Source organism: Bos mutus, chromosome 26, assembly GCF_027580195.1.
Source record: "Bos mutus isolate GX-2022 chromosome 26, NWIPB_WYAK_1.1, whole genome shotgun sequence".
Taxonomy (NCBI): Eukaryota; Metazoa; Chordata; class Mammalia; order Artiodactyla; family Bovidae; genus Bos; species Bos mutus.
Window position 1 is genome coordinate 32,297,211 of NC_091642.1, and position 26,440 is coordinate 32,323,650.

Below are 26,440 nucleotides of genomic sequence, written 5' to 3' on the forward strand. Positions count from 1 at the left end.
GCAGATACATTACTTTGTCAACAAAGGTCCATCTAGTCAAGGCTATGGTTTTTCCAGTGGTCATGTATGGATGTTAGAGTTGGACTATAAAGAAAGCTGAGCGCAGAAGAACTGATGTTTTTGAACTGTGGTGTTGGAAAAGACTCTTGAGAGTCCCTTGGACTGCAAGGAGATCCAACCAGTCCATCCTAAAGGAAATCAGTCCTGGGTGTTCACTGGAAGAACTGATGTTGAAGCTGAAACTCCAATCCTTTGGTCACCTGATGCAAAGAGCTAACTCATTTGAAAAGACCCTGACGCTGGGAAAGATTGAGGGTAGGAGGAGAAGGGAACGACAGAGGATGAGACGGTTGGATGGCATCACCGACTCGATGGACATGGGTTTGGGTGAACTCTGGGAGTTGGTGGTGGACAGGGAGGCCTGGTGTGCTGCGGTTCATGGGGTTGCAAAGAGTCGGACATGACTGAGCAACTGAACTGACTGACTGATCTTTATAAATATTTCAAAAGGGATCAAGAATATGTTTTAATATTTTTCTTCTACTTTCTTGCTCAAATGGAAATAGTAGCCACTGGGCTTTAGTAATACCTCTCTACTACAATCCTACAAAAAAAAATACTTCACAGGAAAATCAAATTTTAGTATTTTCAGAGTACTTTCAGGAGCCAGAAATCTTCTGGAATGTCAATTCCAACATGGAAAAAAGACCACATATAATGAAGGGAAAATAAAAACTATTTCTAAAAACAAAAAAATGCACAAATCTGGGCAAACCATCTTCAAATTTTAACACATAAGCTTGGTTTCCATTTAACACTTTCATCAAGACCTGAGACAGCACATACCATACACGGTTTGGTGACCCGAGTGCTTCACTAGGTGCCACAATACCAGTTCTAATTTCATGGCTAGTCAGTCATTGATCCTGACACTATAAAATGTAGATAATTAAGCCTAAGTGCTTCCTTCCAAGGGCAATTATTTCAGATAATGTCTGTAAAAGATTTTGCAAGTCATGAACCAAGGGGAATTATAGAAATCAAAGTGAGTTTAGAGTTAATATCAATACTTGCTATTTTGATGTTATCTTTCCAAATTAACAGAATATCTTACAAAAATTCTTATATTTGACTCAACTTTAAAGGCAAAGAACTTGATAAGGAAGCTGACTGGCACTTGGAAATGTGAGAAAGAGAAATTTGCTGCTATCTGGGCACCCTCTGGTGGCACTATCTGAAAATAGCAGCAAAGTTACAAGAGGCAAACAACGAGGGTAGGCAACTTCCCAGCTGAAGGCTAGTTCGAATTCAGAGCCTGGACTCAGCTTCAAGGCAGGCTTAAACTGGGTTGGGATTCTCCAGGGAGACAGTACTAAGGATAACTGGCCGATGCTGGTTCTGATCCTTAAAAACAGGGAAAAGTTAGGAGAGGATCTAAAGGCAAAGGCAACCTTGGACAAAAACAAAAACTGGTCTGGGTTCCAAGAAAAAGTGAAGAAACCAGACAAGTGAATTATTAGAACTTAGATATTTTAATAAGCTCAGAGAGGTAAACCAGACAATGTGGGATGTTTTAAGAAAGGAAATCCAGGAGCAGTAGAAAAACAGAATTTTGGCCCATAATTCACAATTTCAAAATCAAAGTAGCACTGAAAAAAAAATTGTTTTTTAAAAAGCTTGAGACCAAAGTTCCTTTAACTACAGTATAACCTGAAAGGTCATGAGGCTGCTTTATAGCCTTTATATGCCATTTAATGTGACTAGTGAGTCTGTTACAGAAATATTAATGCTAGTGGATTTGATTTTGGTGTTAGGAAAGAGATATTAAGATAAACATACTATCTTTCTAAAATTAGAATAGTTTAGATTTCTGAAACATTTCCTATCCTAACACTTTCTAACAAAAGACCGTACATCTGTTTACCAAATATATGTAAATATAAGAGGAAATTCTGGTGGTAAACCATATGATAAAATCAGCAAGAATAGAGAGACAAATTGAGAAGCACAAAGAAACAGTGAAAATGTGAGGCTTAAATTTAGAAATACAGAACATGAACAGAATACATAAATACAGGTTAGGATAAGACCTAAATATATTTTCTTCATTTTAAAGAAATGGAAGCTTGGAGGAGTCAAGTGACTTGCCTAAGGTTATATAATCAGTGAAAACCTGAAGCTGGAACCCATGTCCTTAGTTCTTAAATCAGAAAACTTTCCACTACCCTGACATCTGAAGACAAGATCTGAAAATATTTACACAGAAAAGGAAAATATGTAGGAAAAAAAAATATGGTCAGAATAGTAAAGAATAAACATGTTGCCTTTTACTAAAGAAAAGAGGTAATAGCTGATAGACAGCATTTTTTTAAAAAGCTCCTATTAACTCCACCAATTAAAAAAGTAAACTAAGAGAAAGCCCAACAGCAGCCATGAGGGCATGGAACCAAAGAAGAAGAGAATATTAGTATGAAATGATTAACCTAAAGCCCTGAAGACTTTTATTTCTCAGTATAATAAATAAATTGGCAGAAACAATTATATTAAATGAGTTGAGTTCTCACTGAGGAAATGGAAAGTGCTGAAGATGAAAAAGAGGCCAGTTTGGTGTCATGTTTAAAACAATAAAGAAAAGAGATGGAAACTAAAACCTTCAAAATGTACTTCTACACCTAAGAAAACAATGAAAAATCATCACAAAATCTACTTGTAGCCACCTACAGAGCAAAAATCAACATCAAGACTTGAAATACAAGTCTAGTCAAACTAATCTAATTGCCTTCTTTTATGGATTGACAGACCTGGGAGATCAAGGAGGGCTGATATAAGTAACCTCTGCATTTTAGCAAGTTTTAGATTTCAGGCTTACCAAGTATGTGTATGATCATTAATACATGGGGAAATGGAGTCTACCTCACATAAATGTTAAGTGAGCATTTAACTCTAGAGGGTGGAATGGTTATCAATGCATTAAGTATATACATGCTATTTACTTGGCAATAATTGGTAAACCAGTCTGCTGCTGCTGCTGCTGCTGATGCTAAATCGCTTCAGTCGTGTCCGACTCTGTGCGACCCCACAGACGGCAGCCCACCAGGCTCCCCCGTCCCTGGGATTCTCCAGGCAAGAACACTGGAGTGGGTTGCCATTTCCTTCTCCAACCCATGAAAGTGAAAAAATAAAGTGAAGTCGCTCAGTTGTGTCCGACTCCCAGCGACCCCATGGACTGCAGCCCACCAGGCCCCTCCATCCATGGGATTTTCCATGCAAGAGTACTGGAGTGGGTCAGTCAGTCTGTAAACATTTTCATCTCTGATCAGGGCCACAGACGTAAGTTTATTAAAAGGCAGGTGACTCCAAAAATATGGGTAAATGCTGCATCCCAAAGAAAAAGACAGGAAATGAAGGGAACTTTACAAAGAGGAGAAAGGACACCAAGAAAATGCCATAAGACCTAGCCTACGAGTCAGCAATGCAGTGCTGTCCTTGAAGGCAGAATAACGGAATTCCTAAAAAGGATTTCAGAAGGCAGCGACTGTGATTAGATTTTTATTACAGTTGACTAGGTATCCTACAGAGATGATTTTACTTTTAAGTTCTTAGTGATTTCATTAATCAAACTAAGGGATCAAATTATTGTTTACTTACTCTGCCTCTCCGGCCTGTGCCCCAAAAGATGGCCTTTCAGAACCAGCCAATTAATCATCCTCCCCCAAGAGTAAAATGACACACAGTTATGAAACAAAATTATAGCCAGCTTTTAAAATGAGAGTAGCTTATTCTGAGAACTCTGATTCCAACTTTACGTGGAAATTAAGTGTTCTGACAGGTGGAACATGGGGAAATTTTACATATATTCCTGAGTTTGGACTTTAAAATGTGGTTTAATCACTTACTGTCAATGATAAAAGATCACTGACAGAGATCATTCTGTCGTTTTTGAGATTGCATCCAAATACTGCATTTCGGACTCTTTTGTTGACTATGATGGCTACTTCATTTCTTCTAAGGGATTCTTGCCCACAGAAGTAGATATAATGGTCATCTGAGTTAAATTCACCCATTGCAGTCCATTTTAGTTCACCAATTCCTAAAATGTCGATGTTCACTCTTGCCATCTCCTGTTTGATCACTTCCAATTTGCCTTGATTCATGGACCTAACATTCCAGGTTCCTATGCAATATTGCTCTTTAGAACATCGGACTTAACTTCCATCACCAGTCACATCCACAACTGGATGCTGTTTTTGCTTTGGCTCTGTCTCTTCATTCTTTCTGGAGTTATTTCTCCACTGATCTCTAGTAGCATATTGGGCACCTACTGACCTGGGGAGTTCATCTTTCATTGTCCTAACTTTTTGCCTTTTCATACTGTTCATGGGGTTCTCAAGGCAAGAATACTGAAGTGGTTTGCCGTTCCCTTTCTCCAAGATTACTTTCTTAATCTCTTTTTTAAGGATTAAGACAAAGACTCCTCAATAAAATGGTAAGAAGACCAAAGTAGGGTAAAGGAAATTATCAGGAAAGTATTTATACTTCAAAATTCCAAATTCCAAACTCATTAATTAGAAAAGTTCCATATGCAATGTTTAACTCTGGGTTTTATAAAGAAAATCATGGAGGACTTGAAAGGGTTCAGAGTAGAATCATGAGTGAAATAATATTTAACGAAGAAAAACTAAAGTAACCAATGTCATTCATGTTAATGAGTATGTAGCTGAGTATCTCTTTACAAACTAAGCGCTGTGCCAGACAGCAGAACTCTTGAAGTGGGAAAAAGAGAGGCTATGGGATTTTTTCCATAGTATCATTAATGTGTGTGTGTGTGTGCACACACACACGCACATGCACGCATGCACTCAGTCATGTCTGACTCTTTGCAACACCATGGACTGTAGCTGGTTCCTCTGTCCACGGAAGTTTTCAGGCAAGAATACTGGAGTAGGTTGTCATTTCCTGCTCTAGGGGATCTTCCCAACCCAGAGACTGAACCCTCGTCTTGTGTCTGCTGCACTGGCAGGCCGAGTCTTTACCACGGCACCACCACCTGGGAAGCCCCAGTATTAATAACAGAAGTACCTGTATCAGGATGGCACACAGATTTCCATTTCATACTGATTCTGATCGACTAGCAAATGGTCAAGTCCAAAGTCACCAAGAAGGAGTATCATGACTGATGAGCACTGTCTGTCAAGGATAACGAATGGGGCAATAGCACACAGTACATATTCGTCATTACTGGCATGTGTTATTATAATGAATATTAACTTCCCAAGAGTCACACAAACAATAGTATTCTAAATACATAAAGCACCTTTCTAAACGTGTTTATATATGTTAACTTATGTTGCTCAAAGAATTCTCCAAGGTTGGTCAAGTCAAGCATTGCTTTCACTGTGTTGGAAACTGGGGCACAGGGAGGTATAAGAGACCTGCCACAGCTACCTAGCTAGTTAACGGCAAAAACTCTATTAGTACTCCAGATCCTCTCATTCCTAATTGATCTGCCCTTGATCTTTATAGTTAAAAGCTGTTAGAACAGAATGGTGTCCAGATGCTTCTGATTTCCAGTAAATACCTACGAAAAAACTTTTAAACTATTGTATAGATTTCAGTTAGACCTAAGGAAGAATTTTCTGATAGTAAAAGCTCTTAACCACTGGAACAGATAACTAAAAAGAAGCTTGTCATATTTTATTTTCTGAAGACCTTAAAAATTTTTTTTACTGGGAAAAAAAAATGTTAATTACCCCCAAAACTCCTTCAAAAGGGAATACAGTGTTGTAGAAGGAACATGGGTTTTAATTAGAGAGGCCTAGGTTCCAATACCACCTCTCAGTTTACCAGTTGGGTAACCTTAGTCCAGTTATTGATACTTTACCTCTAAAATGGAGATAATATCATTCCCATCAAGAGTTAGCATACTGCCAGGAACTTCCTTCAATCCTTTTAATTGCAAAAACCTTTTCGTGGCTTTTAATCTTAAAATCTTCGGAAGTGAAGAGAAGAAAAAACTGCTTAAAATATCAGGTTCATATTTTCTTTCTTACTCAAGGCAGATATCTCTACCAGATTGTACATCTTAAAAAGAGGAACAAAATCCTGCTCTCTCGCTAGTCTTCCTAATTAGGGAGCACAATGCTGTGCACAGGGGCAACGCCAAACGTAGTTGATAAGAGTATCAGAGGCAACTGAAAACAAAAAGATTAGTGACAAGAAAAAAATATGTACTGGAATCTGTGCTGGACTCACTATAAAGTGATATTGCTACTATTACTAAAAAAGGAAGCAGCTAACATTTATCTATCATGGGCCTGTTTCTCTGTACCTGTTATGGGCCTAGAGAAACAGGAAGGAGAGCGTTCCTATGGGTTTTGAAAACGACTAAGTACATTTTGTGGATTGTCTCACTTGATTTCCATTTTATGGATGAGGAAACAGAGGCCTCCAGAGAGCAAGTAATTTGCCCAAGGTGACACCGCCAGTAAATGGAAGAGATTAGATACAGACCCAGGCAGTCTGATTCCATAGCTTATAATGTTATTTCTTGTGCTGTACTGACCCCCTTCCCTCCAGTGGGAGATCTGGAACAAAAATATCTGTTCTATTTAATATCTAAACAGTACTTTTCATTTTCACAGAAAAAAAAATCTTTTAAGTGAGCAGTTTTAGGTTCCATGCAGGCAATTATTAGAGTATATGCTTAATGCCTAAGCAGCCAGAAAGCTATATTGGAATTTTCCATAGGCATCTTCTCAGATATAAAGAATGAGAGAGTTCTGAGACACAATAAAGGAAGAGCCCTCTATAACCTGTATAGTTTTAGCACCAATGGATAGGAGAAATTTATCACAGTGGCCTCTATTCACAACTAAAAGGCTTCTTCAAAAACGTATGTACCAGGGTACCCACTTAGCCAAGAGCCTCATTTTTAACTGCATCACTGAAATGTCCTTGTACAGCTGGGCACTTAAATTCAAGTGCACCTGTATGATGATGGCCCTACAGAGAAACAGTGGGGTACTCAGGTGATATCCACACAAAACTATTGTTGCAATACCTGTTGAAATACAGGTGACATTACACTCATAGGGAGGCATGATACACTGCAAAAAGAATCACATCTCCTTTTATACATACCACAGTTATTACCTGCCACTGACTTTCTGAGATGACTGTGGTTATGACAGAGAAATTATTTTCCTCAGAGATAACCAATTAATAAAGGGTTAAGGACACTGAACGTTCCACTTTATCTAGTTCTGACAGTGCCACATATAAAAACCAGAGGGATCCTCCCCTGTTTCTATAATCTCAAGGAACCCTTTGAGTCAAGAAAGCATGAGAAAAATCAAAACTGCCTCATTATAATCATTAAGGTTTCAAAAAATTAGTTGGTTCAACTCTGAAACTCTAGCACCTGCCATGACACACTCTGTCACTGGTTATCTGGCCAGTGCAGCTGAGAGTCTGCAAGCTGCCTGCTATCACCAAAGCAGAGTGGACAGGAAGTATTAATGGCCTTGTTAGACCGGTAATAAACAAGGAGTTTGAAACTTCAATTCGTTTAATGGAAAAATGAAGCTACTTTTCAGTAAGTGGAATTTTCAGAATAAACTGCCTTCAGATTCCAAAGATCGTGGACTAAGGCAATCAGACTGTTTATAGTCTGAAGTTTGATAAAAAGTACTGAAGTGCAATCGGAGTCCCAAGCCTTTACATACAAGTCAATAGCCTATAAAGAGGAGAGAAACATTTAACCTCAACTACAAACTATAGGGAAAGAAAAACCCTGCTTGTGGATCAGTTGAAATATTTTCTGAGAAGTCTTAAGTCCTGGAAAATAATAAGATTAGGCTAACCTAGATGTGCTCTAATGGAGCCACTCCGGACTGTCTTTAAAGAAAAAAATTACATCCTAGAGTTATCATCACCAATGTCAATTGCTGGCTTTTCCTTAATTTTTCTTCTACCTAAGATCTAAACCATTTGATAAAATCATGGCAATCATGGCCCAGTAAAACCACAGCAAATACCATTTTCTGCCTGGGAGATTACTATGTCTTCATAGGAAAATTTTTCTGAGTCAGGAGCAAGAACTATAGAAACAGCCATGGATGAGCTAAAAAGACGGAACCTATCTTTTGAAAAACAACAAAGGAGCATGGATTAGGATACCTTGGTGTGTGGAACAGGCAGACATATTCCAACATGTCTTCCTCCTAAATATAAGTCATGAACACAATTTCAATATATGTGGGAGGCTTCTAGGAAATGGAGATGACAATATGGAATGAGCTTCATTTTTTTTTTTTTAAACACATGCTTTATAGTGAGCTCTAAAGGAACTAAAGAAGAATGCCATCAGCTTCAACTCACCTCGGGCTTCTCGCAGTTTTTTAAGCTCTGCTTCCCGTTCAGTTTTGCTCTGCTTACTTCGAACCCCAAGGGCACTGATGACTAGCCTTCTGGCTAGGGCTGCTGAAGTCTCAGGACGCTCCTTTGCTGGCTGGAGAAACTCTGAATGGGAGAAAAGGAGGGAGCAGGAGGGAGTAAGGAAGAGAAAGCATTCTAGCTCCAAGAGATTTAACTCAGTAATTAACATACAAAATAGACTAACAAGGGCTGCATCAGCAGTAATTAATACAAGCCTGATAGATGAAGATCAGAGGAAATTAACATGGCAAAGCACAAACAACCCTGCCTTCATTATCTGTATTAACACAATTTCCTACAGTGACTATCAAACTGCTAACCACAGAGGTAAACTGGATAAGGCTGCCATCAGAAAATGGTGACTGCAGCGCCTGCAGTTCGCATCTCCCACTCTCTCCAAGTGGCTTCTCCAACGCTGTATTTCCAACAGAGCCTTTTCTCTTTTCCTTTTTCCTTAAAAATATTTCTTTTAACACTAAAAATAAAAGTGTTATGTCTTTAGAACTCTGAATGCTATACAAGTGCTAGGAAAAAAAACGAGAACACGACTATCAGTAAGAAAAAGCTCCTGAGGTTACAGGCTTACCAGCATAAGCTCTAGCTTTGGCCTTGGCTGCTCTTGTGGCCTGTGACAAGGGCCGGATCTTCACCATGGTATGTTTACTACCAAGAGCATCACGAGCTGTAAAGAGAATAAATATATATAAAGAGGTAGAAGACATGAAGATGAGTGATGCAAAATATATATATAGTTAAGGCTAGTTCTCAGAAAGTATTTCCTAGATGTTGTGCTTTATTTTTTCATCACCGGCAAAAGAAATGGTAAGCTCTAGAAAATCCATAAGGAACAACTCAGCAGTGATTATTTTAAAATGGGGATTAGAAAACTATGGCTTTGGGACCCAATCCAGCCAACCACCGTGTTTTTGTAAAGTTTTACCGCAACAGAGCCGTGCTTCTTCATTTGCACAATGTCGAGGGATGCTGTCTTTCCTCAATAGCAGAGTTAGGTAACAACAGAAACCTTATATCCTGAAATATCCACTATATGGCTTTTTATAGAATAAGTTTGCAGACCCTTATTTTAGAAGAATTGGACAGGAATCAACATCTCTAATTTGTCTGAAAGTCTCTGCATTAGATCTATCCTGATGCCGATGAAGAGGCCAAATCATACACTCAGAAAGTATGTATTAAAAATGATCACTGGACAGGTTAAAAGGCTACTGCAAATTCATCTGTCAGTGGGGCTGGGGGCGGAATCACAAACATATTAACATTTACTCACACTGGCTTCTTAAATCTCTACCTGTTTATGCACTATCATAACTGCCAGTTACGCAGCAAATAACCTTGAAAAGCTGACTATCTCCCCAGATACCACTGGATTAGGGTAAAAAGGGAGGGGGGGGAGCACATGGGTACCAAAGTAACTTGCCTCAAAAACCTCTACCTGTCATTTATCTATAGTGACTGAATAAAATGCCAGGTGGCTGGAACAGAAAGCAAATAAGGAAAAGAAGCAGAAGAAAATGGACAATAAACACAGTGAAATCCACTGGGTGAATACCTGTAATCGGACTGGAGAATACTCCTAGGGCATGTGTATCGTCCACCCATTTAATATCAAATCCTTTCTTTCTGCAACAAAATAAAAGAATTTTATTCCTTAAAATAAAACTTACTTTTAAAAAACATCTTTCAAATAGTATCTTGTAAGGCATTCCATGATGAGAGAAACACTCAACAAGTGCATGGGGGGAGTGGGGATAATGACACACAGAGCGGCCTGGAGAGCAGAAGCCATTAAAAGCAATCACCCATCATAACGAACTACCTGGGCGGATTTTACCTTGTCAGCCACTTTATAGACATCAACTAATTAACCCACACATGTTCCCTGGGGAGGTAAAGTATTTATCACACTATTTACAAGAGATGTTTTTAGGGGACTGGAGAAAGGAAGCATAAGAAGAAAACAAGAACCAGAGGAGGAGGAGGTAGGCAGGGAAGGTCACTGGGATTTAATGTAAATGTAGGCTCAAGGGCAGAGACAAGAGACAGAGAGGGACAGGGAGATGGGTCATTCAAAACAAAATCAATCAAATAAGAGAAAAAAAGAGACACCTATAATCAGGGAGGCTGACCTATTCTTTCTTCCCAGTTGTAGAAGGGAAGTAAGAAAGTAAAATTCAGGTTCTGCCACCTTGAGGCCATGGGCTGGTTTAATCTCTCTGTAAACCAGGTTTGCTCATCTGTAAAAAATGGGTTGAATTCCTTCCTAACAGAGTTGCTGTGAAAATGGAAATGAGATAATCCACGACAAGGCAAAGGGCACGATGTTGAGCATTTAGTGGACATTTAATAAATCAATGGTGCCCATTATTTTTTATTAATAACAATATTCATCAGGAAGATGATTAATATTAATGAAGACGTGATTAAAATATGAAGTTGACTCTGGTGTTTGACTCACAGGCTTTTGCACCATGACCTTTTTTTTTTTTTTTTCTTAAATAAAGCACTATAAAGAACAAAAAAAAAGACAACTGCTAAAGTATCTTTTCCTTTTAACAACTAGTCAAGAAAAAATTTCCTTTGAAGGAAAAAGGAATAAAGAGGCTTTGAAGGTTAGTTAGACAATTTCCTGATGTAAAACTAAGCTCAATCATGGTATAAAATGACCACAGGAGTTGAAGACTATGAGAAAGTTCCACAGTAGAAGTCTATGTTATACAATAGTTGACAAAAGATGGTAAAAAACTTAGATGGGCTCTAGAGAACCTTTTAGACTTCAGAATTTTATAACCCTTTAAAATGCTTCTCCCCTTTTGAAAATATTTTTGGGTTTAATAGAAAAAATGGTCTTGCAGGTAAAATTAGGAAGAAATAGAGCAAAAGGACGGAGAAGGCAATGGCACCCTACTCCCGTACTCTTGCCTGGAAAATCCCATGGACGGAGGAGCCTGGTAGGCTCCAGTCCATGGGGTCACTAAGAGTCGGACACAACTGAGCGACTTCACTTTCACTTTTCACTTTCATGCATTGGAGAAGGAAATGGCAACCCACTCCAGTGTTCCTGCCTGGAGAATCCCAGGACGGGGGAGCCTGGTGGGCTGCCGTCTATGGGGTTGCACAGAGTCGGACATGACTGAAGCGACTTAGCAGCAGCAGCAGCAGAGCAAAAGGAAGTTAATAGTTCTTAACAGTTAACTAATGTTCAGAAAATTCCAGACATCAAGAAAATTAATCCTTGGTTTTAAAAATCATCATTATTAGTGACAACTTCAGGTAGTTCTAATTTTGGATTTAATCTCACCAACTGCTTTTTAAAATCTACTATGCACTTCACCTGGTACAGACCTGATACTGGGTCTTATCATAACTGTAATGAATTAGACTGACTGACCCAGACTACGTGTTTAGAGTAAGATCTATGGCAGACTGTTAACTGTCCTCCAGGACCCAGTCACTACTCCTTTCTTTTAGTTACATAACTGATAAGTGAGGTACCTAGCTGCTAGTTTTGCCTGTTCTAGAACTTTACAGAAAAACGGGGTTCTTGTTTTTGTACACAGAATTTCAAGGAATACAGTCACACTCATTCATTTACCTATTGTTACTATTTATGTACAATGATGGCAGGAAAATTGGAGAAGGCAATGGCACCCCACTCCAGTACTCTTGCCTGGAAAATCCCATGGATGGAGGAGCCTAGTAGGCTCCAGTCCATGGGGTCACTAAGAGTCGGGCACGACTGAGTGACTTCACTTTCACTTTTCACTTTCATGCACTGGAGAAGGAAATGGCAACCCACTCCAGTGTTCTTGCCTGAAGAATCCCAGGGATGGGGGAGCCTGGTGGGCTGCCGTCTACGGGATCGCACAGAGTCGGACATGACTGAAGCGACTTAGCAGCAGCAGCATGGCAGGAAAATACCATCTGACCCTAAAGGAAAAGTTGGGAGCTATACCCTAATTCAAGATGTACATGAACTGAATTTTAAGTTTAAATCTGTATATCAGACAATAGACCTGGTTTATTGTTAACTGCAGGATTACAGCATTAAAGCATTAATCCCTTCTTGGTAATGACTTTCTTGAAGATCCTGAAAAATGTTTTTCTTAATAACTTACTTTTGGGATTATTTCTTTTATTCCCAAAGCTTATGTTTCCTTATAAGCTAAAGATACAGAGATATACTTCTGACTCCACGTATGTATGAAGTATATACATATATAAAAGGTAGTGCAACTATTCTCAAACCCATTTACATCAGTTTTAATTTATGTGTACTACATAATTTATTAAATAAAATTGAAACAATGAACTATGAGTATGAAACATAAGAGTTGTGTCTATAAAAACTTAAAGCTTTGAAAGACTTGAGAAAGATAAAGTCACTAAAAAACCCAAAAAACTATCATCAATTATGTTTGGGCAAAACAGTTTTTTAAAAAAAGGGCGAGGGGATGGGGAATTCCCTGGTGGTCCAGTGGATAAGGACTCAGCACTTTCACTGCTGTCACCTGGGTTCAATCCCTGGTCAAGGAACTAAGGCCCTGCACTCAGACCCTGCAAGCTATGTGGTGCAGCCAAAAAATATATATATTTTAAAAGACAGAAAACATTTTTATCTATAAGGAATTTGCACTCAGGTGACTTTGAATGGATATTAGTTGTTGCTGGAAGTTGTAGGTGATATCAGGGTGACATTAAGAACTCTTCTATCAACAGACTAGTAATTTAAAAACAACAAAAAAAGGCCTTGGCACCACATTAAACTCAATGGACACGAGTTTGAGCAAACTCCAGGAGACAGTGAAGGACAGGGAAGTCTGGTGTGCTGTAGTCCATGGGGTTGCAGAGAGTCAGCCACAACTGATAACCAAACAACAACCACGCCAAAGACTGGCAAGTAAATGGACGTCTCAGCCACAGCTGAGCGCCTGAACCACCGCCACACTGAAGAGTGGCAAGTAAGCGGCCATGCATATGTACTGTTAAAATAAGCTGGTTGAGATGTAACAATCACATTTTATCATTCTCTACTTTATCTCAGTGGTCAGAATAACCTCAAATAAATAATTTAATTTACAGCCTTTTGGACTGTTAGGACCCTTGGTGCCTGGCAGAAGAAAACACATATCTTCTCAGAAGATAGTCTCTTCTTTTATTGCAGACCTCAATTCTCATAAATAAAATTCCAAAGGAAATGGCCAGCTTTACAGTTAAAATAAATAAATAAATAAACCTCCAAAAAAAACCAAGGCACTATGAGTGAGAATTTGTTAAGAACAGAATTAAAAGGACTTCATGTAAAGGAATAACTAGACATAGACTATAAAAGGTCTATGTTCACTATACTTATAAAGAAATTTTTTTAATCTTGAAAATAGAGGGAAAAAATGCAGATTTGAAAATTAGAGAACTTTGAAATATAAGAAACATAAAATGAAATTTAAAAATTCAATGGATAAATTTAAAAGCAAATTAACCAAAGTTGAAGAGATTAGAACTAAAGAAATTACTCAGCATATAAAGTAGACAAAGAAATGGAAAATATGATAGAGATAACATGAGGATTAAGTTAGGTCTAATCCACTTTCAACTGGCAGCATCATAGAGAATATAAAAGAGACTAGTACAGAGGCAACATCTGAAGAAATAATGTCTAGTGTTCTCTAAAACCAATGAAAAATATTTAGGAAGCCCAAATAATCTCAATAATGATAACAAAAGAAACACAAAGTCACATCATGCTGAAAATGTACAATACCAAAGACAGAAAACATTAAGAGCACCCAAAGAGAAAAGACAGATTACACTCAGAAGCAATAGTCAGACTTTCAGTGGGCTTCTCATCCTACCCTAAGAAAGCCATGAGAAAGCAGAATAAAATCTTCAAGTTGCTGAGAAAAATAATTGTCAACCTAGGATTCTATACCCAGCAAAAATGTCTTTCAAGAATGAAGTTGAAATAAAGCCATTAAGAAACAACAGCGACAATGACAACAAAATCCAACTGAGTGTGTTACCAGCAGACTGTTATTAATTAAATTCTAAAGAACCTGTTCCATGCAGGAGGAAAAAGATTTCAAATGAAAGATATGAGACACAAAAAGAATACAGAAAGCAGATGAATCTGAATGCTGACTATATAAAAAAAATGCAACATCAAATGGAGTTTAAAAAGAAAAAAATTAAATCAAAAAGACTCAAACTAGTAAATCTCAATAGTGTATTAGTTGGAGGTTAGGGAGACACTGGAATGGAATTGGGGAATGGAGTTTAAAACCCTTAAGTGTTTGGAAACAGTGTAAAAGTATTAACCTTAGTCACTGGTAAATTAAGCATGCATTTTATAATTTCTAAAGTAACTACCAAATAACAGAAACAGTATCATTCCCCAAAAATATGGAGTGAGAAAAAAATACCTCATCAATCCAAAAGAAGGCAAGATAGAAGAGAAAAAGATGGGACAAGTAAACACACAAAAAAAGATGGCAGGCAATACATCCAAATATATCAATAATTACAATAAATATAAATGGACTAAATGTACCGTGGAGACAGACTTCAAAGTCATTATTGATGATATTCTTCTTAAATGCTAAATTGGGATCTAGGAAGACTTAAGCATTTTTTAAAGGAACTTAGAAGAAGAGTGGTTTGATACAGATTTCCAATGGGCTTGGAAAACACAATAAACAAACTTGATGCTAAAGTAAATGACAGGGAATAGGAAAGCAAAAGAGGTGATTTTTAAAGGACATTTTAAGAAAATTTCATCCCACCTTCCCTAACATCCCCAATCAATTGCAAATACTTACTGGTAAGTGCAGAAAATCCGTAGGAGATCTTCAGTACGAAATTCTTGGGGGAAGTCATAAATTTCAATGACATGTGGGAACTCACAATCACTGAGGTCAATATCAGGAACTTCATGGTTGTAATAATCAAATCTAGGTTCTTGGATACTTTCTCTGTTCTTCATATTCCCTGATAACTAGAGAGGAGGAAGCATACATGTGACTGTTATACCAAGCCAGAGCATAAAATATCCTCCCATATATAAACAATTCTCCCTTTTATCTCCATGTTCCTATTCCTTAACCTTTACCATTTGTCTCTGTTCCAAACACAGTAATATCACCCAGTTTATATTATACAGGTGGAATACTTGAAAAAGTGCTGAAATTCCAGAAAAGACAAGCAATGAATGAAACTTAGCTTGCATCTATCAACAAGGTGTGAGAAAATGTAGAATGATCAATGCAGTGAGTTACAAACAACACATCTTAGAAACTGAACTGCAGAAAATAGTTCAAGAGATGAATTAATAACATTTGTTTTATTTGAGCTTATTGATCAGACCCCTAGTTTCCTTTCTGAAAGTGAGCAAAAACAAAACAAAATGTTGAAGAATGAAAACACTTTGCTAGTCTACCTATTGTTGATGGTAGCTTACAAAGAAATTTGTTATGACAAACGTTAAGTGGCACAGGTAATTAAAGCTCCCCAGCCTTAGAGCTACCTAAAGGAATTCCCACACAGGTTAATAAAGAAAGTAACAGTAATGAAGAACACTTAAAATTTTACTCTATGATTAAAAACTGAATGCTGTTAACTATTTCACACTGGAAGCAGGAGAACGGAAAGGGAAAAATAAAAAGTGACAGCAAAGTAGCCATGACAGTCATTTTGTCATTCACCTAGACACTAGTACTCAACACCCAGAACCTTCAGGCTCAAAAGTGTGTTCTGTTAATCAAAAGTCCAACCAGAGACCTTCAAGCACTCCTTCTTTCACACTGTACCTCCTTTCCCATCAAATGAGAAAGTAAGAATCTGCAATGCCAAGGATGCATCTCCTTTCCTCAGAGAAGTGAAAAATGGATTTAAGAATTTTATTTGGGAGGCAGGAAAGGAAAAAGGTGATTTAGGTAAAAATCGATGAAAATGTTTATCTATTGCTGTGTCTCTAGTTCCTTTTCTCCACTAAGCTTCAGTTTTACATCTTAAAAAAGGATATAATAATAGCACCAACACCTTACAAGTAAGGGTGCAGACTAAATGAGATGATGCAGTAAGTATTTAGCACACTACTTAGCATCTACGTATGAATTCAACCCAATTTCAACAAATTTTAATGAGGTGTTGAATCTATTGAGCTTCCCTGGTGGCTCAGACAGCAAAGAATCTGCCTACAATGCAGGAGACCTGGGTTTGATCCCTGGGTTGGGAAGATCTCCTAGAGGAGGGCATGGCAACCCACTCCAGTATTCTTGCCTGAATCTATTATAGGCCAAGTACCATGTTATTTCCACCCTGTTTAGGATACACAAAGCAGGAAAAGAATATCCCTCACACCATAACAATGAGGAAAGACCAAGTGATTATATATATCATAGCTTTTCTTGAGTTTAGCATAGAGCTGACTGAGTATGCAAGGAAACTGAAGTCCACATGATGACATGTCCCCCCTAGAGAGAGAGAATACCTAAACTTTTTTCCCTCTGGCAGATCATGAGAAGAAGTGGCCACCAAACAAGTGGGCAAGAAGATATCAGCTAAATGTTTAACAAGTTCTTAAAAGCCTAGAGTTGACAGTTTAGAATAACTCAGAGCCCCAGAAAGGGGGCTCCAGAAAGGAGGGGAGCCTGCAATTACTTGCAAGACCATCCTTATGCTAATGCCACACTGTCTTGATTACCACTGTTTCATAAGTTCTGAAATTAGGAGGCTTCAGTCTTTCTACTTTGATCATTTTCAAAATCATTTTGGCTGTTTTGAGTCCCTTGCATTTCCATATGATTTTGAGGATCAGTTGGCAGACAGAAGTGGGCCACAAGCCAAGGAAGGAGGACAGAAGTATCTAAGAGAAGCTGAAAAGGGCAAGAAAACGGATTCTACTCTAGTCTCAAGAAAGGACACAATCCTACCAATATCCTAATTTTAGTCCAGTGAGACCCATTTTGGAATTCTGACCATAAGAACTGTAAGGCAATAAATCTGTGCTAAGACACTAGTTTGTGGTAATTGAAAACATCAGTAATAGTGTGTGTGTGTGTGTATATATACACACACACACACATTATATATATACACACACACATATATATACACACACACATATATATATACACACACACACATATATATATAAAACCTTTCTAGCTTTATGTCATGTCATCCCTTAAAATATGCTACATTCCAACCAAAAAGTAATACTATGCCTGCTGCTGCTGCTGCTAAGTCACTTCAGTCGTGTCTGACACTGTGCAACCCCATAGACGCAGCCCATCAGGCTCCCCCATCCCTGGGATTCTCCAGGCAAGAATACTGGAGTGGGTTGCCATTTCCTTCTCCAATGTGTGAAAGTGAAGTCGCTCAGTCGTGTCCGACTCTTAGCAACCCCATGGACTGCAGCCTGCAGCCTACCAGGCTCCCCCATCCCTGGGATTCTCCAGGCAAGAACACTGGAGTGGGTTGCCATTTCCTTCTCCAATGTATGAAAGTGAAAAGTGAAAGTGAAGTCGCTCAGTCATGTCCGACTCTTAGCAACCCCATGGACTGCAGCCTGCAGCCTACCAGGCTCCTCCGTCCATGGGATTCTCCAGGCAAGAGTACTGGAGTGGGGTGCCATTGCCTTCCTACACAGGCATAAATACTATGCCTATGAGTGCACAACTGCACTCATTTCACACGCTAGCAAAGTAATGCTCAAAATTTTCCAAGCTACACTTCAACAGTATGTGAACTAAGAACTTCCAGATGTTCAAGCTGGATTTAAAAAAGGCAGAGGAACCAGAGATCAAATTGCCAACATCCTCTGGATCATAGAAAAAGCAAGAGAATTCCAGAAAAACATCTATTTCTGCTTCATTGACTACACTAAAGCTTTTGACTGTGTGGATCACAACAAACTGTGGAAAATTCTGAAAGAGACTGGGAATACCAGACCACCTTACCTACCTCCTGAGAAACCTGGATACAGGTCAAGGAGCAACAGTTAGAACCACCCATGGAACAACAAACTGGTTCAAAATTGGGAAAGAAGTATGTCAAGGCTGTGTATTGTCACCCTGCTTATTTAACTGATATGCAGAGTACATCATGCGAAATGCCAGGCTGAATGAAGCACAAGCCAGAATCAAGACTGCTGGGAGAAATATCAATAACCTGAGATACGCAGATGACACCACCCTTATGGCAGAAAGCAAAGAGGAACTAAAGAGACTCTTGAAAAACTGAAAGAGGAGAGTAAAAAGGCTGGCTTCAAACTCAACATTCAAAAAACGAAGATATGGCATCTGGTCCCATCACTTCATGGCAAAGAGATGGGAAACACTGGAAACAGTGACAGACTTTATTTTCTTGGGCTCCAAAATCACTGCAGATGGTGACTGCAGCCATGAAAGTAAAAGATGCCTGCTCCTTGGAAGAAAAGACATGAGAAACCTACATGGCATACTAAAGAGCAGAGACACTGCTTTGCCAACAAAGGTCCTATCGTCAAAGCTATTGTTTTTAAAGTAGTCATGTGTGGATGTGAGAGTTGGACCATAAAGAAGGCTAAGTGCCAAAGAATTGATGCTTTTGAATTGTGGTGTTGGAGAAGACTCTTAAGAGTCCCTTGGACTGCAAGATCAAACAGTCAACCCTAAAGGAAATCAACCCTGAATGTTCACTGGAAGGACTGATGCTAAAGCTAAAGCTCCAATATTTTGGCCACCTGATGTGAAGAACTGACTCACTGGAAAAGACCCTGATGCTGGGAAAGATTGAAGGCAGGAGAAGGGGACGACAGAGGATGAGATGGCTGGATGGCATCACTGACTCAATAGACATGAGTTTGAGCAAGCTCCAGGAGATGGTAAAGGACAAGGAAGCCTGGCGTGCTGCAGTCCATGGGGTTGCAAAGAACTGGACATGACTGAGCGACTGAACAACAATATGCCTAAACACATGTTGCTTCTTTCTGCCTGTGGATTTGATCACATTATTTTTGATCACATGAATAATCTGACTCTTCCTCTATACTTCTATAGCATTTACCTCATCTACACTTTTTTTTTTTGCTGTGCCATGCAGCATGTGGGATCTTAGCTTCCCAACCAGGGACTGAACCTGTGCCCCCTTAATCACTAGACCATCAGGGAAGTCCCACCCTCTGCACTACTTTTATAGTACTCACTGCATAACACCTAATATTAATTAGACCTCTCTCTTCCTCTAGCTTTAACCTCACTACCTAACCACCTATCCAACAAACATTTAATGTATGTTTAACATCACATTAGAGAAAGAAACTGGACAAAGAATGTTAATATGTAATAAAGAAGGTATTACCAGTGGGTAGAGGAGAATGAACTTTACTTACTCTTGTTCACTACCCAAGTAAAGAAATTATACAGAGAAAAGTATCATAGACAGAAGTGTGCAAAGGCATGCAAGGAGCGTTAGCATTCACTAAACAGTTTGGTGTGGCCACGGTGAATAATGTGAGGACTTCAGAGAGTGCTATGGGCTTCACTGTGTTCTCCCAAAATTCATGAGTTAAAATCATAAATCCTAATATCAGACTACAACTGTATTTAGAGATCATGTCTTTAAAATGGTATTAAGTTAAAATAAGGTAGATCCTAATCTGAGTGATGTCCTTATGAAAGGAAATGTGGACACAGATGGAAGATCATGTAAACACAGCCATCTACAAACCAAGGAGGGGCCTCAGAAGGATCCAACCCATGCTGACACCTTGATCTTAGACTTCTAGCCTCTAGAATTGTGAGAGAACAAATTTCTATGGTACTCTGTCACAGGCTCCATTCCTTCATTCTTTCTGGAGTTATTTCTCCACCTATCTCCAGTAGCATATTGGGCACCTACTGACCTGGGGAGTTCATCTCTCAATGTCGTATCTTTTTGCCTTTTCATACTGTTCATGGGGTTCTCGAGGCAAGAATACTGAAGTGGTTTGCCATTCCCTTCTCCAGTGGACCACATTCTGTCAGACCTCTCCACTATGACCCATCCATCTTGGGTGGCCCCACACAGCATGGCTTAGTTTCACTGAGTTAGACAAGGCTGTGGTCTGTGTGATCAGATTGGCTAGTTGTCTGTTGGTGTAAAGAGCAATATTGCATAGGAATCTGGAATGTTAAGTCCATGAATCAAGGCAAATTGGAAGTGGTCAAACAGGAGATGGCAAGAGTGAACATCGACATTCTAGGAATCAGCAAACTAAGATGGACTAGCATGGGTGAGTTTAACTCAGATGACCATTGTATCGACTACTGTGGGCAGGAATCCCTTAGGAGAAATGGAGTGCCCATCATGGTCAACAGAAGAGTCCAAAATGCAGTACCTGGATGCAATCTCAAAAATGACAGAATGATCTCTGTTTGTTTCCAAGGCAAACCATTCAATATCACGGTAATCCAAGCCTATGCCCCAACCAGTAGCGCTAAAGAAGCTGAAGTTGAACGGTTCTATGAAGACCTACAAGACCTGTTAGAACACCCAAAAAAGATGTCCTTTTCATTATAGGGGACTGGAATGCAAAAGTAGGAAGTCAAGAAACACCTGGAGTAACAGGAAAATTTGGCCTTGGAGTACAGAATGAAGCAGGGCAAAGGTTAACAGAGTTCTGCCAAGAGAACGCACTGGTCATAGCAAATACCCTCTACCAACAACACAGGAGGAGACTCTACACATGGACATCACCAGATGGTCAACAGCGAAATCAGATTGATTATATTCTTTGCAGCCAAAGATGGAGAAGTTCTACACAGTCAGCAAAAACAAGACTGGGAATGGACGGTGGCTCAGATCATGAACTCCTTATTGTCAAATTCAGACTTAAATTGAAGAAAGTGGGGAAAACACTATTCAGGTATGACCTAAATCAAATCACTTATGACTATACAGTGGAAGTGAGAAATAGATTTAAGGGACTAGATCTGATAGACAGAGTGCCTGATGAACTATGGACGGAGGTTCGTGACATCGTACAGGAGACCTTCCCCAAGAAAAAGAAATGCAAAAAAGCAAAATGGCTGTCTGAGGAGGCCTTACAAATAGCTGTGAAAAGAAGAGAAGTGAAAAGCAAAGGAGAAAAGGAAAGATATAAGCATCTGAATGCAGAGTTCCAAAGAATAGCAAGGAGAGATAAGAGAGAGCCTTCCTCAGCAATCAATGCAAAGAAACAGAGGAAAACAACAGAATAGGAAAGACTAGAGATCTCTTCAAGAAAATCAAGATACCAAGGGAACATTTCATGCAAAGATGGCCTCAATAAAGGACAGAAATGGTATGGACCTAATAGAAGCAGAAGATATTAAGAAGAGGTGGCAAGAATACACAGAAGAACTGCATAAAAAAGATCTTCACGACCCAGATAATCACAAAGGTATGATCACTCCCACTTACCTCAAGCCAGACATCCTGGAATGTGAAGTCAGGTGGGCCTTAGGAAGTATCACTACGAACAAAGCTAGTGGAGGTGATGGAATTCCAGTTGAGCTATTGCAAATTCTAAAAGATGATGCTGTGAAAGTGCTGCACTCAATATGTCGGCAAATTTGGAAAACTCAGCAGTGGCCACAGGACTGGAAAAGGTCCGTTTTCATTTCAATCCCAAAGAAAGGCAATCTCAAAGAATGCTCAAACTATTGCATAATTGCACTCATCTCACACGCTAGTAAAGTAATGCTCAAAATTCTCCAAGCCAGGCTTCAGCAATACGTGAACCGTGAATTTCCAGATGCTCAAGCTGGTTTTAGAAAAGGCAGAAGAACCAGAGGTCAAATTGCCAACATCCGCTGGATCATGGAAAAGGCAAGAGAGTTCCAGAAAAACATCTATTTTTGCTTTATTGACTATGCCAAAGCCCTTGACTGTGTGGATCACAATAAACTGTGGAAAATTCTGAAAGAGATGGGAATACCAGACCACCTGACCTGCCTCTTGAGAAACCTGTATACAGGTCAGGAAGCAACAGTTAGAACTGGACATGGACCAACAGACTGGTTCCAAATAGGAAAAGGAGTACGTCAAGGCTACATATTGTCACCCTGCTTATTTAACTTATATGCAGAGTACATCATGAGAAATGCTGGGCTGGAGGAAGCACAAGCTGGAATCAAGACTGCTGGGAGAAATATCAATAACCTCAGATATGCAGATGACACCACCCTTATGGCAGAAAGTGAAGAGGAACTAAAAAGCCTCTCGATGAAAGTGAAAGAAGAAAGTGAAAAAGTTGGCTTAAAGCTCAACATTCAGAAAACTAAGATCATGGCATCCAGTCCCATCACTTCATGGGAAATAAATGGGGAAATAGTGGAAACGGAGGCTGACTTTATTTTTCTGGGTTCCAAAATCACTGCAGATGGTGATTGCAGCCATGAAATTAAAAGACGCTTGCTCCTTGGAAGGAAAGTTACGACCAACCTAGATAGCATATTCAAAAGCAGAGACATTACTTTGTCAACAAAGGTCCGTCTAGTCAAGGCTATGGTTTTTCCAGTAGTCATGTATGGATGTGAGAGTTGGACTATAAAGAAAGCTGAGTGCCGAAGAACTGATGCTTTTGAACTGTGGTGTTGGAGAAGACTCTTGCGAGTCCCTTGGACTGCAAGGAGAGCCAACCAGTCCATGCTAAGGGAGATCAATCCTGGATGTTCATTGGAGGGACTGATGTTGAAGCTGAAACTCCAGTCCTTTGGCCACCTGATGCAAAAAGCTGACTCATTTGAAAAGACCCTGACACTGGGAAAGATTGAGGGCAGGAGGAGAAGGGGACAATAGAGGATGAGATGGTTGGATGGCATCACCAACACAATGGACATGGATTTGAGTAGACTCCGGGAATTGGTGATGGACAGGGAGACCTGGTTACTGCTGTTCATGGGGTCTCAAAGAGTCGGACATGACTAAGCGACTGAACTGAACTTGTCACAGCCAGTCTAGGGTTCTGTGCTCTGGCAGCCTTAACAAATTAATACAGGGAGTAAAGCTGGAGTTTCAGCTTCCTCATCAATATTCTGATTCTATAATACAACTACAAGGGATATGTCATATTCACCTCTATATATTCCCACAGCACACATTAACTTGCACAAACTAGGCATTCAAAAAATACTTGGGGAATGAATACTCGAGGCACATGCCTCAAATTAATTACTTTGTCCAAATGCCTGCTTATCGAGACTGATTTTACATGGAGCCCTCATCAATAAGAATTTGATTTATGCAACATATATTTTTTAAATGATTTTGGATGGCATTTTTAAATTTGGGATAAAATGGTACTTTTTTTCCTTCCCTTTACCAATAAACTTTAAATGTTCTGGTTATATAAATCATGCAAACAATTCAACAAATTATAAAAGGAAGGCAACAACAACATTTCTAAATAGATCTAAATTTCTGATAGTGACAAACTGAGGACCTAAATCTGGGAACATGCCATATTTTTTTATAAGCTGCTCCCACAGCCTGGAATGCCTTATCTGCTTCTGATCCTTCTTCTTCTAAGACCCAGCTTCAGTCTTTATCTCCTCTTGAAGCTGTTCCCATTGACCCCATTTTGATGGTTTCTCCACTCTTTATACTACTGTATCATTACACTTAGAAGCTGGATATATATCATATTTCATCAATTCTAGGATGCACATTTTTACATCTCCAATATCAGTATGCATCTTAATCATACATGTTGTCACTGCTTGCCTGCATATGCATGAGACCCAAAAGCACCAGTACCAAAATCTGCAGGCATTCCACACAGGTCCAGCCGTGTGGAAGAAAATCTCAATGTAAGAATACTTCTATGTAAATGCAAAGATGGCTTAGGAATCCAGCAACAATGATTTTTGCTTTTTTTATGTATTCTTATAAGAAATGCTGTATCATCGATTCTTGTCGGCACAGAAAATGAAGAGGATGGAAAGGCATCAATATCAATGACTAAGTCAAGAAATTATTAGAAAGAGTTGGGCTATAACACAAAGTTTTAGGAAACTAACCAATTTATTTCACCTACATTTCACCTACAAGATATTTCACATATCTATAAGATACAATACATGATAAAAATTTATGTCTAAGTCTGTGTGCGACTATGCTGTGCTCAGTCATATCTGACTCTTTGTAACCCCATGAGCTGTAGCCCGCCAGGTTCCTTTGTTCATGGGATTTCCCAGGCAAGAATACTGGAGTGGATTGCCATTTCCTACTCCAAGGGATCTTCCCGATCCAGCGATTGAACTTGCATCTCATGCATTAGGAGGCAGATTCTTTATTACTGCACCACAAGGTACACCCTCTATTAATAATTAAGCCTAAAGAAGCTTTTTTGATAGATATAAAATAAAATTCCAAAGGGTAAGCAATGTGATTTCTTTCTTAGTGATACATAAAATAATGATATATTTCACAATCAATAGCATTTTCAATTTAATCAAATAGAATATTTTTTCCAGACATCTCTGAAAGTCTCATCAGCTCTACAAGACTATAAACTCCTTAACACTGTTATCCTTCTCTTTCACAGCTCACATCACCAGTATCCGAGCTGGGCACAGAATAGCTGTACAGTGTCTGTTGACTGGCTGAGACCTTTAGGTAGAGGCAAAGGCTGACTGTCATGGAAAGAGCCCAGAGTTAGAAAATCAGGAGACTGGACCAACTCTGGCAGTAACCTTAGCTAGGTCAGTAATAACCTTTCTGGGGCTTAGCTGCCTTACCTATAAAGCAAGAGGTAAACATAAAATATTATGTTACAGGTCCCTTTCAATGCTAACATTCCACTTAAAAAAAAAAAAAAAAAAAAAGACACATACAGTTCTCTTAGGTGAAAGTTCCAGTTCCTAGATCTTATTTTTCAAGGCCTATATTGTAATACTGCCTCTGATACTAGAAGGTAGGAAAAAAAAAATTTCTGTAGATACCTGTAATCACAATTAAACATAATACACCACTTTAAACTATAGTTGCAGCTGTAACAAATTTAAATATTGGGCATATCAGGAGATTACAGGGACATGGACAACAGAGACTTGACCAGGAGTTGATGGTATAACATTACTGCAGTTGCTTCAATGTCACTGTATCTATTTTCATAATTATTCACAGAATTAAACCATGCAGTCAATTCTTATTATTTAGGTTACGTTATTCAAGCCCTTTGTTTCTATTTTTCTCTTCTACTCTTACCCTGTAGCTAATTAACTGCTTATTAACTCACTTTCTACTGAAGAAAATAAAATTTACAATTTATTATTTACTATAAACTTTGACAAATTAAAAGGTTTTGGATTTGGCTGAAGAACAGGCTTAAGCTATATACAAAAAATAACATCTTTGGATTATCTGGATTTGATTCTATCGCTGGTATTCCATTACCACGGAAAATTGAGAGTAACAGCCAAGAATTTTTCATGTTGGTCCACAGCAATGTGAACAAATCAAAAGCTAGAATTAAAATGTTTTATCCATTTAACTTCCCGTATTTGGCAAACAGGGAAATAACACTATTTTTAAAGTATTTTCAAACATTTTGTAAAATTTCTCATGACCTACAGTCCAAACACATCCAAAACGAGTTCCCTAAAAAGATAATAAAACTACAATGTATAATATACAGCATAAGTTATGGCTTCCATCCCTTTTCTATACTGCTTTGGGCATAAATCCTTTACAACAGTAGAAGGATAAATTTAGACTTTTAAACTTTTTAACATTTTACACATTAAGAGTAGCTAATGTTTTCAGTGGTGTTCTCCACCTGCAAATAAAATTATATAATATATCTAGGGCTATGCCTCCAATGACCTTATCAAGAAACCAAGACTAGAAATACAAACTTTGACCTCATAAAATGTATAACAGAATAGGCAGAATGGCATTCAAGGTGCCATCTAAAGATTTCTCTAGAATAGGCATCAGCAACATTTCAGTATAACTGATAATCATCAGTGAGAGAAAGCCATGG

At 38.8% G+C, this 26,440-nt stretch overlaps 1 protein-coding gene across 10 annotated transcripts in view; it reads right to left on the minus strand.

Moving 5' to 3' along the window:
* R3HCC1L (R3H domain and coiled-coil containing 1 like) overlaps positions 1-26,440 on the minus strand; it is a 72,014-nt gene that overhangs the window by 1,745 nt on the left and 43,829 nt on the right. For all 10 annotated transcript variants that reach the window (XM_070363945.1, XM_070363942.1, XM_005901182.3 and 7 more), the window contains 4 exons: positions 15,270-15,445; positions 10,007-10,077; positions 9,023-9,118; positions 8,380-8,520 (listed from right to left, as the gene is read on the minus strand). In XM_070363945.1, the coding sequence (XP_070220046.1) occupies positions 8,380-8,520; positions 9,023-9,118; positions 10,007-10,077; positions 15,270-15,445 (484 nt within the window). The remainder of the gene's footprint in view (positions 1-8,379; positions 8,521-9,022; positions 9,119-10,006; positions 10,078-15,269; positions 15,446-26,440) is intronic.